Source organism: Falco peregrinus, chromosome 3 (genome assembly GCF_023634155.1).
Source record: "Falco peregrinus isolate bFalPer1 chromosome 3, bFalPer1.pri, whole genome shotgun sequence".
Classification (NCBI taxonomy): Eukaryota; Metazoa; Chordata; class Aves; order Falconiformes; family Falconidae; genus Falco; species Falco peregrinus.
In genome coordinates this window covers 117,100,113-117,111,269 of record NC_073723.1, presented here as the reverse complement: position 1 = coordinate 117,111,269, position 11,157 = coordinate 117,100,113, and the positions used below count along the sequence as shown (strand labels likewise).

The window sequence follows — 11,157 nt, the reverse complement described above, 5'->3', positions numbered from 1 at the left end:
GGCGCTAACGGCGACCCGCTTGCAGGAGAGCCGGGAGCGGCTGTCGGTGTGCAGCAAGCTGTGCTACGCCGTCGGGGGGGCCCCGTACCAGATCACGGGCTGCGCGCTCGGCTTCTTCCTCCAGATCTACCTCCTGGACGTGGCGCAGGTACGGCCGGGGCCGGGTGCCTGGGGGGGCCGGAGCCCCGGGGCCCTTTGCCCGGCGGAGGGGCGCCCCGGTGTCCCGGCCCCCGCTGGAAGCGGTGCGCCCCGCTTTTGGGGCGGGCGGCGGGGATCGGTCACGCAGGGGGTCGCGGTCCTGCGTGGGTGTCGGTCCGGGGGCTGTGGGTTCTCACCAGGCCGGCCCCCGCTCCACGTGTCTCGGGTTCCCCAGGGGACAAAACAGGCTGGTGGCGTCTGTCCCGCGGGATGCGGGATCCGTCCCGCGATCCCACGGCATTCCACGCTGGTGGGGAGCAGGGAGGGAATCCACGGGAGAAGTGTCCCTGGGGCACCCTTGTGCTTTGGGGAGCTCTGCTCCGAGAGGTGGGAGTTTAGGGTGGAAAAAAGCTGGTGGAGGCAGAGCTGGGGGGGACTGTGCTCAAATCCACTGACAAGGCGCCGAGGGATCCATCCCTGCTCCCAGCTGGTGGTGGGGTCGCGGTGCTGTTGGGAGGGTCCTGAGGAGCTCAGGAGGGGCAGCCAGGGGCATGGGGGGCTTGTGTGTGCTGACACAAGATCTTCTTCCTGCAGCTGGACCCCTTCTATGCCTCCATCATCCTGTTTGTGGGGCGAGCCTGGGATGCCATCACAGACCCCATGGTGGGCTTCTTCATCAGCAAAACATCGTGGACTCGCTTTGGCCGCCTGATGCCCTGGTAAGAGCCGCCTGTAGCACCCTGCATCCTTGCCTGATGTGTCACAGTGCCTCCAGTCAGCTTTGGGTGTCCCTTGGCATGAGCTTTACAGGGCAGGACATACTCATGCCCTATCTCACCCAGGTGAGATGCCAAGTGTCCCAAAAAACCCAAGGCTTCAAGTTTGTGCCTGTTGCTTTGGTCCCAAGCCACCCCTGTGTGATGTGGACCTGGCTGGCCTCCGTGTCACTGTACCTGCAGCAGCTCCAGGCTCCCTGAGAGCTGTCCTGGTGCCACACTCCCATGCTGGACTTTGTTCCTGTGGTGGTTGCTGAACCCTGGTTGGTGACAGGGCCACGTTGCCAGTGGAGCAGATGGCATTGCACCCATAGGGAGGAGGGACAGGGGTGTGAGCGGTCGATGTGTGGTGGTGTGGTGCCGGCTGACAGTCACGAGGAGGATGCTCTTTTAGCAGGAAAACAGCTGTCATGGAGATGGGTGTCCGCACGTGGGTGCTTTTGCTGTCCTTGGGAGCGGGGTGCTGAGCAAAGGGGTGCCAAAATTGGAGCAGGTGGGACGGGGTCTGCAAAGCCCTGAAGGTCTCGAGCCTGCACCCAGGGCAGATGTGGGACATCTGTAAACACCTGCCCCTGCATGGGACACGGCGCGTTCCAGAGCGCTAATGCTTAAGTGTGGACACGGAGGCATGTCCTGTGCTAAAATAATCCATGTCCTGGGTGCCTGTAGGATTGCTGAAATACAATGCAGCAAAGAGGGTGGGCACGGGGGGAGTGGAATTAGAGAGATGCAGTCCTTTCCCCCGCAGATTATACCCTCTGCTTCCGGACTTTCCTGGAATAGCTCTGGGCAGTGGCAGTCGGCTGTTGTTAAAGCCAGGCTCCGCACATGGCCTGAAATAGCTTCTCTGGAGCCGCACGTGTGGCAGGGTCTGGGGTCCAGAGATTAGAGCAGGGCTGCGCGGGATAGCCATGCGCGCTGGGGTGGTTGCTGCGGCTCTGCTCGCTGTAATCTCGAGGCAGGGGGTGGGGATGGAGTGGCTGCATTCCTCCAAACGGCTTCTGCTTCGTTAAAATTAGCCAGAGCTTTCGACTTGCACTGGGCCCCTCAGCAGTGCCGGGGCAGCCGGCCGCAAGGAGCTTGCTGCGGTTGTACACGGCTCGAGGGCAACCTGCTGAGTCCAACTGGGCTAAGTTTAAACCTCCTGAACTCGGGGTTTGTCAGCCACAGTGGGGCTGGCTGTGTGGGGCTGCAGAGCTTCTTGCTGCTGCCTCAGTTTCCCCCTGTACAAAGCCAGGAGCTGCAGGTGCTGCGTGGTGGTCTCGGAGGCTGCTGTCTGACCCGAGCCCTCAGCACCCATGAGGTGACCCTGTGCAACCCCCTCTGTGCCAGGGTTTATTGCTCACAGTTTCTGCCAGGCTCGGATCTGCGGGGCCGAGCCCCAGCCGGCTGCCAGCAGCTCTAGCTCAAAGCTCAGGGCTGCTCCAGGTCCTCAGAAGAAGGGAGAGAGGCCCTTCCCCAAGGGCCGTCACCTCTTTCTCTTTCAGTTCTTTCTTTTGAAACACTTTTGGGCACATTTTTGTCCCAGCAGTGAATCCACTGGCTGTCTCCTCCTCTCCCCCAGCCTCAGGGACCCCGCTCTGTCCCCAGCCCAGAGCAAGTCCCCATTTCCTTGGTCACCCCAGACTTCTCGGTGACGAAACTTTTCCTTGATGTGTCGGTAACTGAAGAGCCCTGGCTTTGACCTTCCTTCTCTGGGGCAGCAGCCGTTTGCAACTGATTAACTGCGGGGCTGGGAAGGGGGTGTGCGGGGCTGGGAAGGGGGTGTGAAAGCCGTGGCACAAAGAAACACACCATCCCGCTGTGGCCAATGAGCGGATGAGCGCGTCACGCCGGCAGCCTCCTCCGAGCGTCTTAATCATCTCTGCCTCGGTCAGGGGTAACTCTCAGTCACTTGGCTGCTGCTGCTGTTGGTCAGCCCTGGCCAGGGCTCAGCACCCTCGTCCTGGTGCTGGGATTGGCCCCCAGGGCATTGGCACACTCGGCGTGCATGCACTGGCACCCGTGGCGAGCGTGACGCGCTTCCCGCCGCGCGGCTGTGGTGATTCATTCAAAATTTCCCTTCTCCACGTATGCGTGCAACAAGAAATGCGCAGGAGAGGAGTGGCTGGAGCTGGCTCGCCCCTTCCCCCTCTGCTGGGGTGACGTGCGCTCGGAAAAATGTGTATGTGTTGTGTCCTGTGCAATGCCTCCGCCGACTCCATCCATGGAGATTTGGTTTCTCGCTCCCCCCCCCCCCCCCCCCAACACCCAATTTTAAATTTAAACTTTGCGCCTGTACGTCAGCCCAGATGGAAAGATCTTGCTGTACCCTGGCAGTGGAGTGGCGGAGGGCCAGCCCTGACCAAGCGTGGCTCTGTCCCGTGTCCGGTTCTGCTGGCTTTACGCCAGGATGCAGCCTCCATCCAGTGGTTTGTGGAGCACAGGGTGCTTGCAAGATCAGTCTCCTAAGCAGATGTGGATGCAGCCTCAATACCTGGCTCACTTCCCTCCCAAATTCCTCCCATGCCCTCCTGAGTGACAAGGGGACCTGGGTGCTTGTGGTGGGCTGCTGGTGCAGGGTGGAGCTGTTCCCTGCCTGGATGCAGGAGGACAAGGGTTATAAGATGTGCTGGACGAAGCAGAGAGATGCCCTGGGTGGCTTCTTGCTGTGATCATGCTTGCTGGCTGGTCCTGCTGGAACAGCAATCCCCTCTGATCCTCTGTTGTGCTTTGCATCCAATGTCCCTGTGCCTGCAGCTCCAAGAAGCTGGGCAGGGGTGGAAGGATGAGCCAGCCTGCTGCTGGCTGGTGGTGTGCCTCATCCCTGCCAGCAGAATGGTCGTGACCCCGGGAGCAGGGCTCAGGGGGGCTGGCAGCAAAGCCAAGCTGGTGAGAGGCGTTTGGCTGCTGGGGAGCAGGGCTGTGCTGCCTGGCTGCTCCCCAGCCCTTGCTGGGATGAGGATGGTGATTACAACCCGACAGCAGTACCGCTTGGGGCAGAGGTCAGGACCTGGGCTGGAAGCCAAAGGCAGGAGCAGATCAATTGCTTCCATTGAAGCAGGGATGTCTATTTTTGCAAATAAAACTCTTCCCTGGAAGTCTGAGCCAGCCTTTCCGCTTCCCACACTGTGAGACCAGAGCTGCTGCCTTCAGCCTGGTCTGAATCACTCAATCTGTGGCCATCACCTTGTGTCCAAGTGTTGGAGCAGGGTGGGCCACCCCAGGGCAGCTCAGGAGCTCCCAAAATCAGGTGCCTGAACCCCACTGAACACGTGGCAGTGGGGAGAGCTGAGCTGTTGGGGTTATCCAGGCAGTACATGCCTGTGAGGCTAATCCTGTGTCCTCCCAAAGGATCATCTTCTCCACCCCGTTTGCTGTCATCTCCTACTTTCTCATCTGGTTTGTGCCGGACATCTCCAGAGGCCAAGTGATGTGGTATCTTGTCTTCTACTGCATCTTCCAGACCCTCGTGACGGTGAGTTGGGCTCTGCATGCACCAGGGCTGGCGGGGGAGGGATGGAGAGTATGAATCCCTGCCTTCACCTTGCTGAGCTACAGAGGGGCAGGTTTCCTGCTGCCCCAGGTCCCACAGGCTGTTGCACCATCCCTGAGCTAATACTCCTTGTGCTGTTGCAGTGCTTTCATGTGCCCTACTCAGCGCTGACCATGTTCATCAGCAGGGAGCAGAGCGAGCGGGACTCAGCCACTGCCTACCGTAAGAATATTTCCTTCCCTTCCTTGCTATGGCTGGGGGGCAGCCATGCTTGGCTCCTCCACTGCAGCTCTTGCTGGGGCACGATCCTCCTCCAGATGCCCTGCTGGAAGGGCTCATTTGATCGCACCCCGCCCCAAGGTGTGGTGTGTGATGAACATTGTTCAGGGCTTGAATTGCTGGTTCAGCTCTTTCCATTCCTCTTCCCTAGCTCCTCCAGCAGACATCCTTGTCTAGGGCTGATGGGGAGGTGGTCCCTGTTATGGGCCAAGTGCCTGGAGCAGATGGTGGGGGATCTGAGCTCCTGAGTCTTTCTTCCCGCTCTGTCATACAGTAGCGGGAGCAGCATGACCAAGTGTTGGCCTCTTTCCCTGCCTCAGTTTCCCCAGCAGACACTCCCCTTCTCCTTATCACTTGGTGGAGGGAGCTGTAAGTGAGCTGAGCTGGCTCATTTCTCCTGATGAAGAGCAACGAATTGCAGCTGGGGAGGCTCTGCTGTGAAGGGGTTTGCACCCATGCCCTGGGTACCCAAGGGCCGTGCTGAGTCCCACTGGCTTCTCCCTCCAGGTATGACTGTGGAAGTGCTGGGCACTGTGCTAGGCACTGCCATCCAGGGCCAGATCGTGGGCAAGGTGGATACTCCCTGCATCGAGAGCCCCCTCTTCATTGGCAAGACCAACTCCTCGGTGGCCATGGAGGAACTAAACATGACCCATGACACCGGGTCACTCACGGACACAGTAAGCTGGGGGAGACCTGCTGGTAGCCCCCTCTCCTTGACTTTGACTGGCCTGACTCCTGGGAAAAGCCCCCTTCCTCACCACTCTCTCCTCTCTTGCACAGAGAAATGCCTACATGATTGCTGCGGGGGTCATTGGGGGACTCTACATCCTCTGCGCCGTGATCCTGTCTGTGGGCGTGCGGGAGAAGAGAGGTGAGGCTTGAAACGTGCTGGGATACTCGTGGCTTGTGAAAATGCTGTGGCTCCTGCCAGGGGCTCCTCAGGAGCCTGGCTGAGCTCTCGGCACCTCATTGCTGGGTCAAGCCCCAGAGGAGGGGGGTAGGTAGAGGGGGTCTGGGTCTGGGGGCCTGGGGAAGGTGCTGCAGAAGGGCAGTGCTGTGGGCAGGGGACCGGAGCATCTCTGGGATACATTACAGTGCAGCTATGAGGACTTAGCTCTCTGCTCTGCACTGTCAGAGATAAATGTTATCTTGCAGTTTTGGCTGGCCAAGGTTGTTAGTGCCAACAAGGGCATCCTGAGGGGAGGTGATATCCAAAGTCCAGTAGCTTCTGGCCTTCCCTCCCTCTGCTTTGTGACCAGCTCTGCTTATCCTGGGCAAACCAGCCGGGCCATTCTCTCCTCTCTGTGGGGCTGAGGGACCCCTGCGTGAGGGCAGGGAGGTCTCTATGGGCATTGTTCCAACTCCCTTGAGGTGGGATACTGTAGGTGGGCAAGGACTCCCGTAGGGCGCTCAGCAGCGAGCGTGAAGCACTGCACCCCTTGCCCCCGAGGGTGCTGTTACAGCGAGTCTAACGATGGGCTGATTTGCTCTGCTCCCCAGAGTCCTCTGAGCTCCAGTCGGACAAGCCTGTCTCCTTCTTCCAGGGACTGAAGCTGGTGATGAACCATGGTGCCTACATCAAGCTCATCGCCGGCTTCCTCTTCACCTCACTGGCCTTCATGGTAAGCACAGCCGGGCTGGAAGGACTGGGGAGAGGGAACGGCAGCAGCGCAGCTTGGAGATGGCTGGGGGATGAACAGCGCAGGGCCCCAACAGGATCCCGGTGGGCTGGGAGCACGTGAGGCAGCAGCTCAATGAGCCGGAGTTGCCCTGGGCAGAGAGGAAGGATGTGGTCTCATGGCCTTGGACAGGTCCATGAATGGCCGCTTTCTTCCCCTGCTTGTGCTCTGGGTGCAGCCTTGCGAGGAGGAGCGCATCCCTCCGGGGTGGCTGGGGTGCCCGTCCTCCCCTAACTCCTGCCCATCTCCTCCACAGCTGCTGGAAGGTAACTTTGCCCTCTTCTGCACCTACACTCTGGGCTTCCGCAACGAGTTCCAGAACATCCTCCTGGCCATCATGGTGCGTATGGCCCTGTCCTGGAGTCTCTCAGGGCTGGGACTGTGGTGGGATGTGGGATCCCACGGGTCCTGCCCAGGAGCTGGCATGGGATGGGTGCTCTGGATGAGGGGAGGGAGGCTGTGATGAGCTGCCATGGGGACAGTGACTGAAGGTCCCCTGGGAGGAGGGGAAGGAGAAGGAGCTGCCAAATGTTCTGTGAAGGCTGGGCGGGTCAGTGGGAACAGCGAGGTCTTTGTTCTTTGAAGGTCTTTGAAGGCAGCCAGAGACGGGGGAGACCAGGAGCCATGGGGACTTTTTGTCCAAATACTGCCACTTATCTCCCTTCCCTCCCCTCCCCACCTCGAGAAAGGGATCTCAGTGTTTACTGCCAGGACGATGGAGCAAAACAGCTCCTTGCAAGCCCTTTCTAGCTTGCCTCACCCCTGACAGCCCTTCCCACCCTCCCTGCCCCATGGAGTGGGGAGGTGCAAGGTACCAGGGTCCTCACAGAGCCTGGCTCTTGGCCACGCTGTGCGCAGGCAGCAATGGCAAGGTTAGGTCCCTTCCCAGCACCAAGGATGGATTCGGGTCCTCCCGCTGTATGGGGTGGTGGGCTGGCCCCTGCCGGCTGCCCCGAGGGCCGTGGTGCCGGGTGCCAAGGTGCTCCACGCTGGGGGAGGAGGTGGCCCCATGCAGCCGCTCCAATTGTGAGCTCTCCTTCCCAGGAGCAGAGGCAGGTGAGGGATGGGGCAAGAGCAGGAGCAGGCAGCGTGGCTGTGTGCCAGCCTCTGGAGCATGTGGCAATCAGAGGTGCTGGAAATGTGATGGGGGAGGCTCTGCTCAGCAGCTGCTGGTTGCTGGGAAGAGCTTTTCCCCCAGAACCCAGAAAAGAGCCTGGCCAGCAGGTGACACCGTGACCCCTTCTCTTCCCATAGCTCTCTGCCACCTTGACCATTCCCTTCTGGCAGTGGTTCCTTACCCGTTTTGGGAAGAAGAAAGCTGTCTACGTGGGCATCTCGGTGAGTGGGTCTCCTCGAGCGCAGAGGTGCATGTGAGGACGGTGTTTCCCACATGGGGTGAGCAGAGCTGTGTCCCCCCAGGAGGGCCCAGAGCTGGGCAGAGGTTGCTGCTAATGACAGTTTGGTGGCTGTCCCTCGTCCTGCTATTTGTGCTGTCACGGATGTGGCCAAGGCCAGCAGAAATGGCTGCTGCGGGGCTCTGGGAGGAAGGCTGCACCACTGCTTATGTGGCCATCCCTGCAGTCGGAGGGCTGGCGTGCATGGGAGGGAAGGGGAACAGCCAGGGGGTCAGGGTCAGGCACTGCTGACACCAACGTGGCTTCTGTCCCCTATACAGTCTGCCATCCCCTTCCTCATCATGGTGGCTGTCCTGGACAGTAACCTTATTGTCACCTACGTTGTGGCTGTTGCAGCTGGGATCAGCGTCGCAGCCGCCTTCCTCCTACCCTGGTGAGTGCAAGGTTGTCCTGGTGCTCTTGGCACTGCACCCTGAGAGCTGGGCAAGGTGCTTCTGGGGCTAGAAATCCTTGGGAGGGCTTTCTGTGATGTTTTCAGCCCAAGATGGGGCTCTTGAAGGGAAATCCTCTCAGCAGAGAGAGGAGATGCTTTGTTGGCTCGGTCCTAGTGTTCACCATCATGTTCTCCACACAGGTCCATGCTCCCAGATGTCATAGACGACTTCAAGCTGCAGCACCCCGACTCCCACGGCCATGAAGCCATCTTCTTCTCCTTCTATGTCTTTTTCACCAAGTTTACCTCTGGGGTCTCCCTGGGCATCTCCACACTTAGCTTAGAGTGAGTTCTTACATGGGAGCTGAGGGGCAGAGAGAGAGGGAGGCAGGTCTTGCAGCTCTGCTTCCCAAGGGCTGGGAGGGTTCTGGGAGGAGAGTGGTTTAAATCCAGTTGTGGCTCTGTACTCCCTGCAGGGACAGGTTCACCTACAAACTCGCCTTCCTTTGCCTGAAGGTACCTTTCTATCCGTAGCTTTGCAGGGTACCAGACCCGGGGCTGCTCCCAGCCCAGTGAGGTGAACTTCACCTTGAAGATGCTCGTGTCAGCCGTGCCTGTGGGGCTGATCCTGCTGGGCTTGCTCCTGTTCAAGCTGTACCCCATCGACGAGGAGAAGCGGAGGAAAAACAAGAAAGCGCTACAGGACTTACAGTGAGTGTCAGCTTGTGCTATGGAGATTGCAACCATGGCATGCCAGCAGGGTGTGTGGGAGTAGGATCAGGCCCAGACGGGTTGGGACACACTGTGACTTGTCCAGGAATCCTCCAGGACCCGTGGGTGGTGGGGTGAGGGAAGGGCTGGCTTGTTTTGCCAATCCCAGCTTCCAAAGAGATGGCATGAAGTGTTTGAGATGAACGAGAACCCGCCCCAGTTGCTAAAGAAAACTTGTCTGGGGACTGCGCAAGGTGGTGATGTCCCACTCGAGCTCTTCAGAGCCTCCGAGGCAGAGGTCTGCTCAGAGGCGGGTCTTGCTCCATGGCTTGCTCCATGCCTCCTCCCCCACCCCTTTGTCCCCAGGGAGGAGAGCAACAGCAGCTCGGAGTCGGACAACACAGAACTGGCCAGCATCGTGTGACTCGGGGCTGGGCCCGTCTGCTGATGCTGGGGTTCTCCGAAGGACTTGGCCCCTTCGGGGCTGGACCAGCCTTGTGCCGCTATAGGTGTATGCCATCGAGGGGTGCCCAGGAGAAGCCGTGCAGAGCATCCACCAACTCGAACACGAGATCTGTGCTGGTCTTGTGCCTTCCACGGGATCCACAGAGCGCTGGTAGTGTACATTACACAAATTGACCCTGTGGTACTTGTGTGCCTCATGAGAAGCAAGCACTATTCCCCGCCGGGTCCTGGAGAGCAGAAAAGCCTGGAGCGGGATCCTTTTGCTCGTAACACTCATGCCCGCTGCCTGTCTGTGCCTGGCCTGCGTGGGGCTGATCACCTGTGGGACTGGGGTAATGGTTAGTGTACATTACACTGTCAATGTGACCGCGCCAAGGACGTGAGCTCACCTCTGCTGTCTGTACATATGACACTAATTTGGAAAACTGTTGGGTTTTTTTTATAGAGCCTAATTAACTTAATGATGTAAATATGAAACTGTTTCCTATTTGTATATATCTGTACAAAAACAAAACTCAAGGACCTGTTTAATATTAATTTACATAAAAGTGGGGGAAGTCAATGGTGTGGGTACGGAGAATTTTTTTTGTTTGGCTGGATTGTTGTTTGGGGTTTTTTTGTGGATGTCAGCAAGCACAGGGTCCCTTTACATGCCATGGGGTGTAGGATTGACTGCCCCTGAGCCGAAGGCGCAGGAATGCCATAATCCAGGCAGGCGGTTGTGTCTGGCAGCCCCTTACCCCCATGTGGCTCCTTGCTCGGTGCCTGTGCCGCAGCGACCCAACAAAGGCTCTATTATTTTCTCCCTTTCAAGAGGGAACGGGGGTGGAGGGAAGAATGAAATCAAAGTGCTGGCAGCAGTGACTGTGAACCCAGGGCTGGAAACAGGAGAGGCAGCTGGGGAGCGGAGAGAAAGGGAATGCAGACTGTGGGTGACACTCAACACTTTCTGTCAGGGCAGAGTGCTCTGCAAGGGCTAATCTTTGTAGATATTTATACCTTGCTCTTGCATTCCCCTCTCTGCAGCAGAAATGGGGAGAGCCCTGCCCTCCCCGCTCAGCAGGAGCACTGCACTCCTATGGCAGCAAGTGTAATGCAGAGAGGAAAAGCCGGCTGGAGTAAGCACAGGGAGGATGCACCAGAGATGAAGCAGCTGCCCGTACAGTTGGGGCAGATGCCCAGTGTGAGGGGACTGTGCTAGCTCTGCTGCTGTCCCCACGGCCACTGCATGGGGGACAGGGCTGTCTCCTTTTGTTAAGCACATTTGTCACACCAAGAAGTTTGTGGGGTCAGTGCCTGAGCTGAGAGCAGGGGGCTTAGCGGGAAGGACAGCTCATCCTTTGTTCCACATTTGGGTACAAAGGACTGGAATGAGGATGGGGTTTTAAAAGTAGCCAGAGGGATTAGACCTTAGCTGAGAATGTTTTAACTGGGCCCCACTCTGCCACCATGTTGTGGGTCAGGGAAAGAAGCAAAAGGGATGATGCAAGGAGGCTGGGAGCTGGCTCTGTGCTGAGCAGTGGGCAAGAGGCAGCGTTAGCCATGGCCTGGGTTGCCCCCTGCTCCCCAAGGGTTGGAACCTGCAGCAAAGGAACAAGGGCAGGACAAGCCAAGGGGGCACAAAGCCAGCAGTCTCTGAAGCCCCTGTGGCAGGGCAGGTAGGGCCCCCTGTGAGAGGAGGAGGGCAGTGCTCCAGCCAAGCGCAGAGCTGGAGATTGTTGCAAACGTACTGACCCCTGCCCTGCTCCTGGCTGCGTCTGCGAGGAGTCATCCTAGCCATTGCTATGGCCTGGCCGCCTCTAAGGGGTGTGGGTAGTGTTGCTGTCTCCAAGGATTTGAAAGA

At 58.7% G+C, this 11,157-nt stretch overlaps 1 protein-coding gene across 1 annotated transcript; it reads left to right on the top strand.

Moving 5' to 3' along the window:
• Positions 1-9,876, top strand: MFSD2A (MFSD2 lysolipid transporter A, lysophospholipid). The gene is made up of 13 exons (XM_055800555.1): positions 1-148; positions 733-857; positions 4,248-4,371; positions 4,533-4,611; positions 5,176-5,348; positions 5,452-5,542; positions 6,172-6,293; positions 6,607-6,690; positions 7,605-7,688; positions 8,026-8,138; positions 8,340-8,483; positions 8,673-8,849; positions 9,216-9,876. Exons 2-13 carry the CDS (start codon positions 799-801, stop codon positions 9,271-9,273), a joined length of 1,308 nt encoding a protein of 435 aa, XP_055656530.1. The 5' UTR covers positions 1-148; positions 733-798; the 3' UTR covers positions 9,274-9,876.
• Positions 9,877-11,157: the final 1,281 nt, after the last annotated feature.

Bases quoted from the DNA above. Each gene is read 5' to 3' on its own strand.
- MFSD2A (XM_055800555.1), top strand. From the start codon at position 799: ATGGTGGGCTTCTTCATCAGCAAAACATCGTGGACTCGCTTTGGCCGC. The intron at 5,543-6,171 runs GTGAGGCTTGAA...TCTGCTCCCCAG, and splicing joins GGGCGTGCGGGAGAAGAGAG to AGTCCTCTGAGCTCCAGTCG. The intron at 8,484-8,672 runs GTGAGTTCTTAC...TTCTATCCGTAG, and splicing joins ATCTCCACACTTAGCTTAGA to CTTTGCAGGGTACCAGACCC.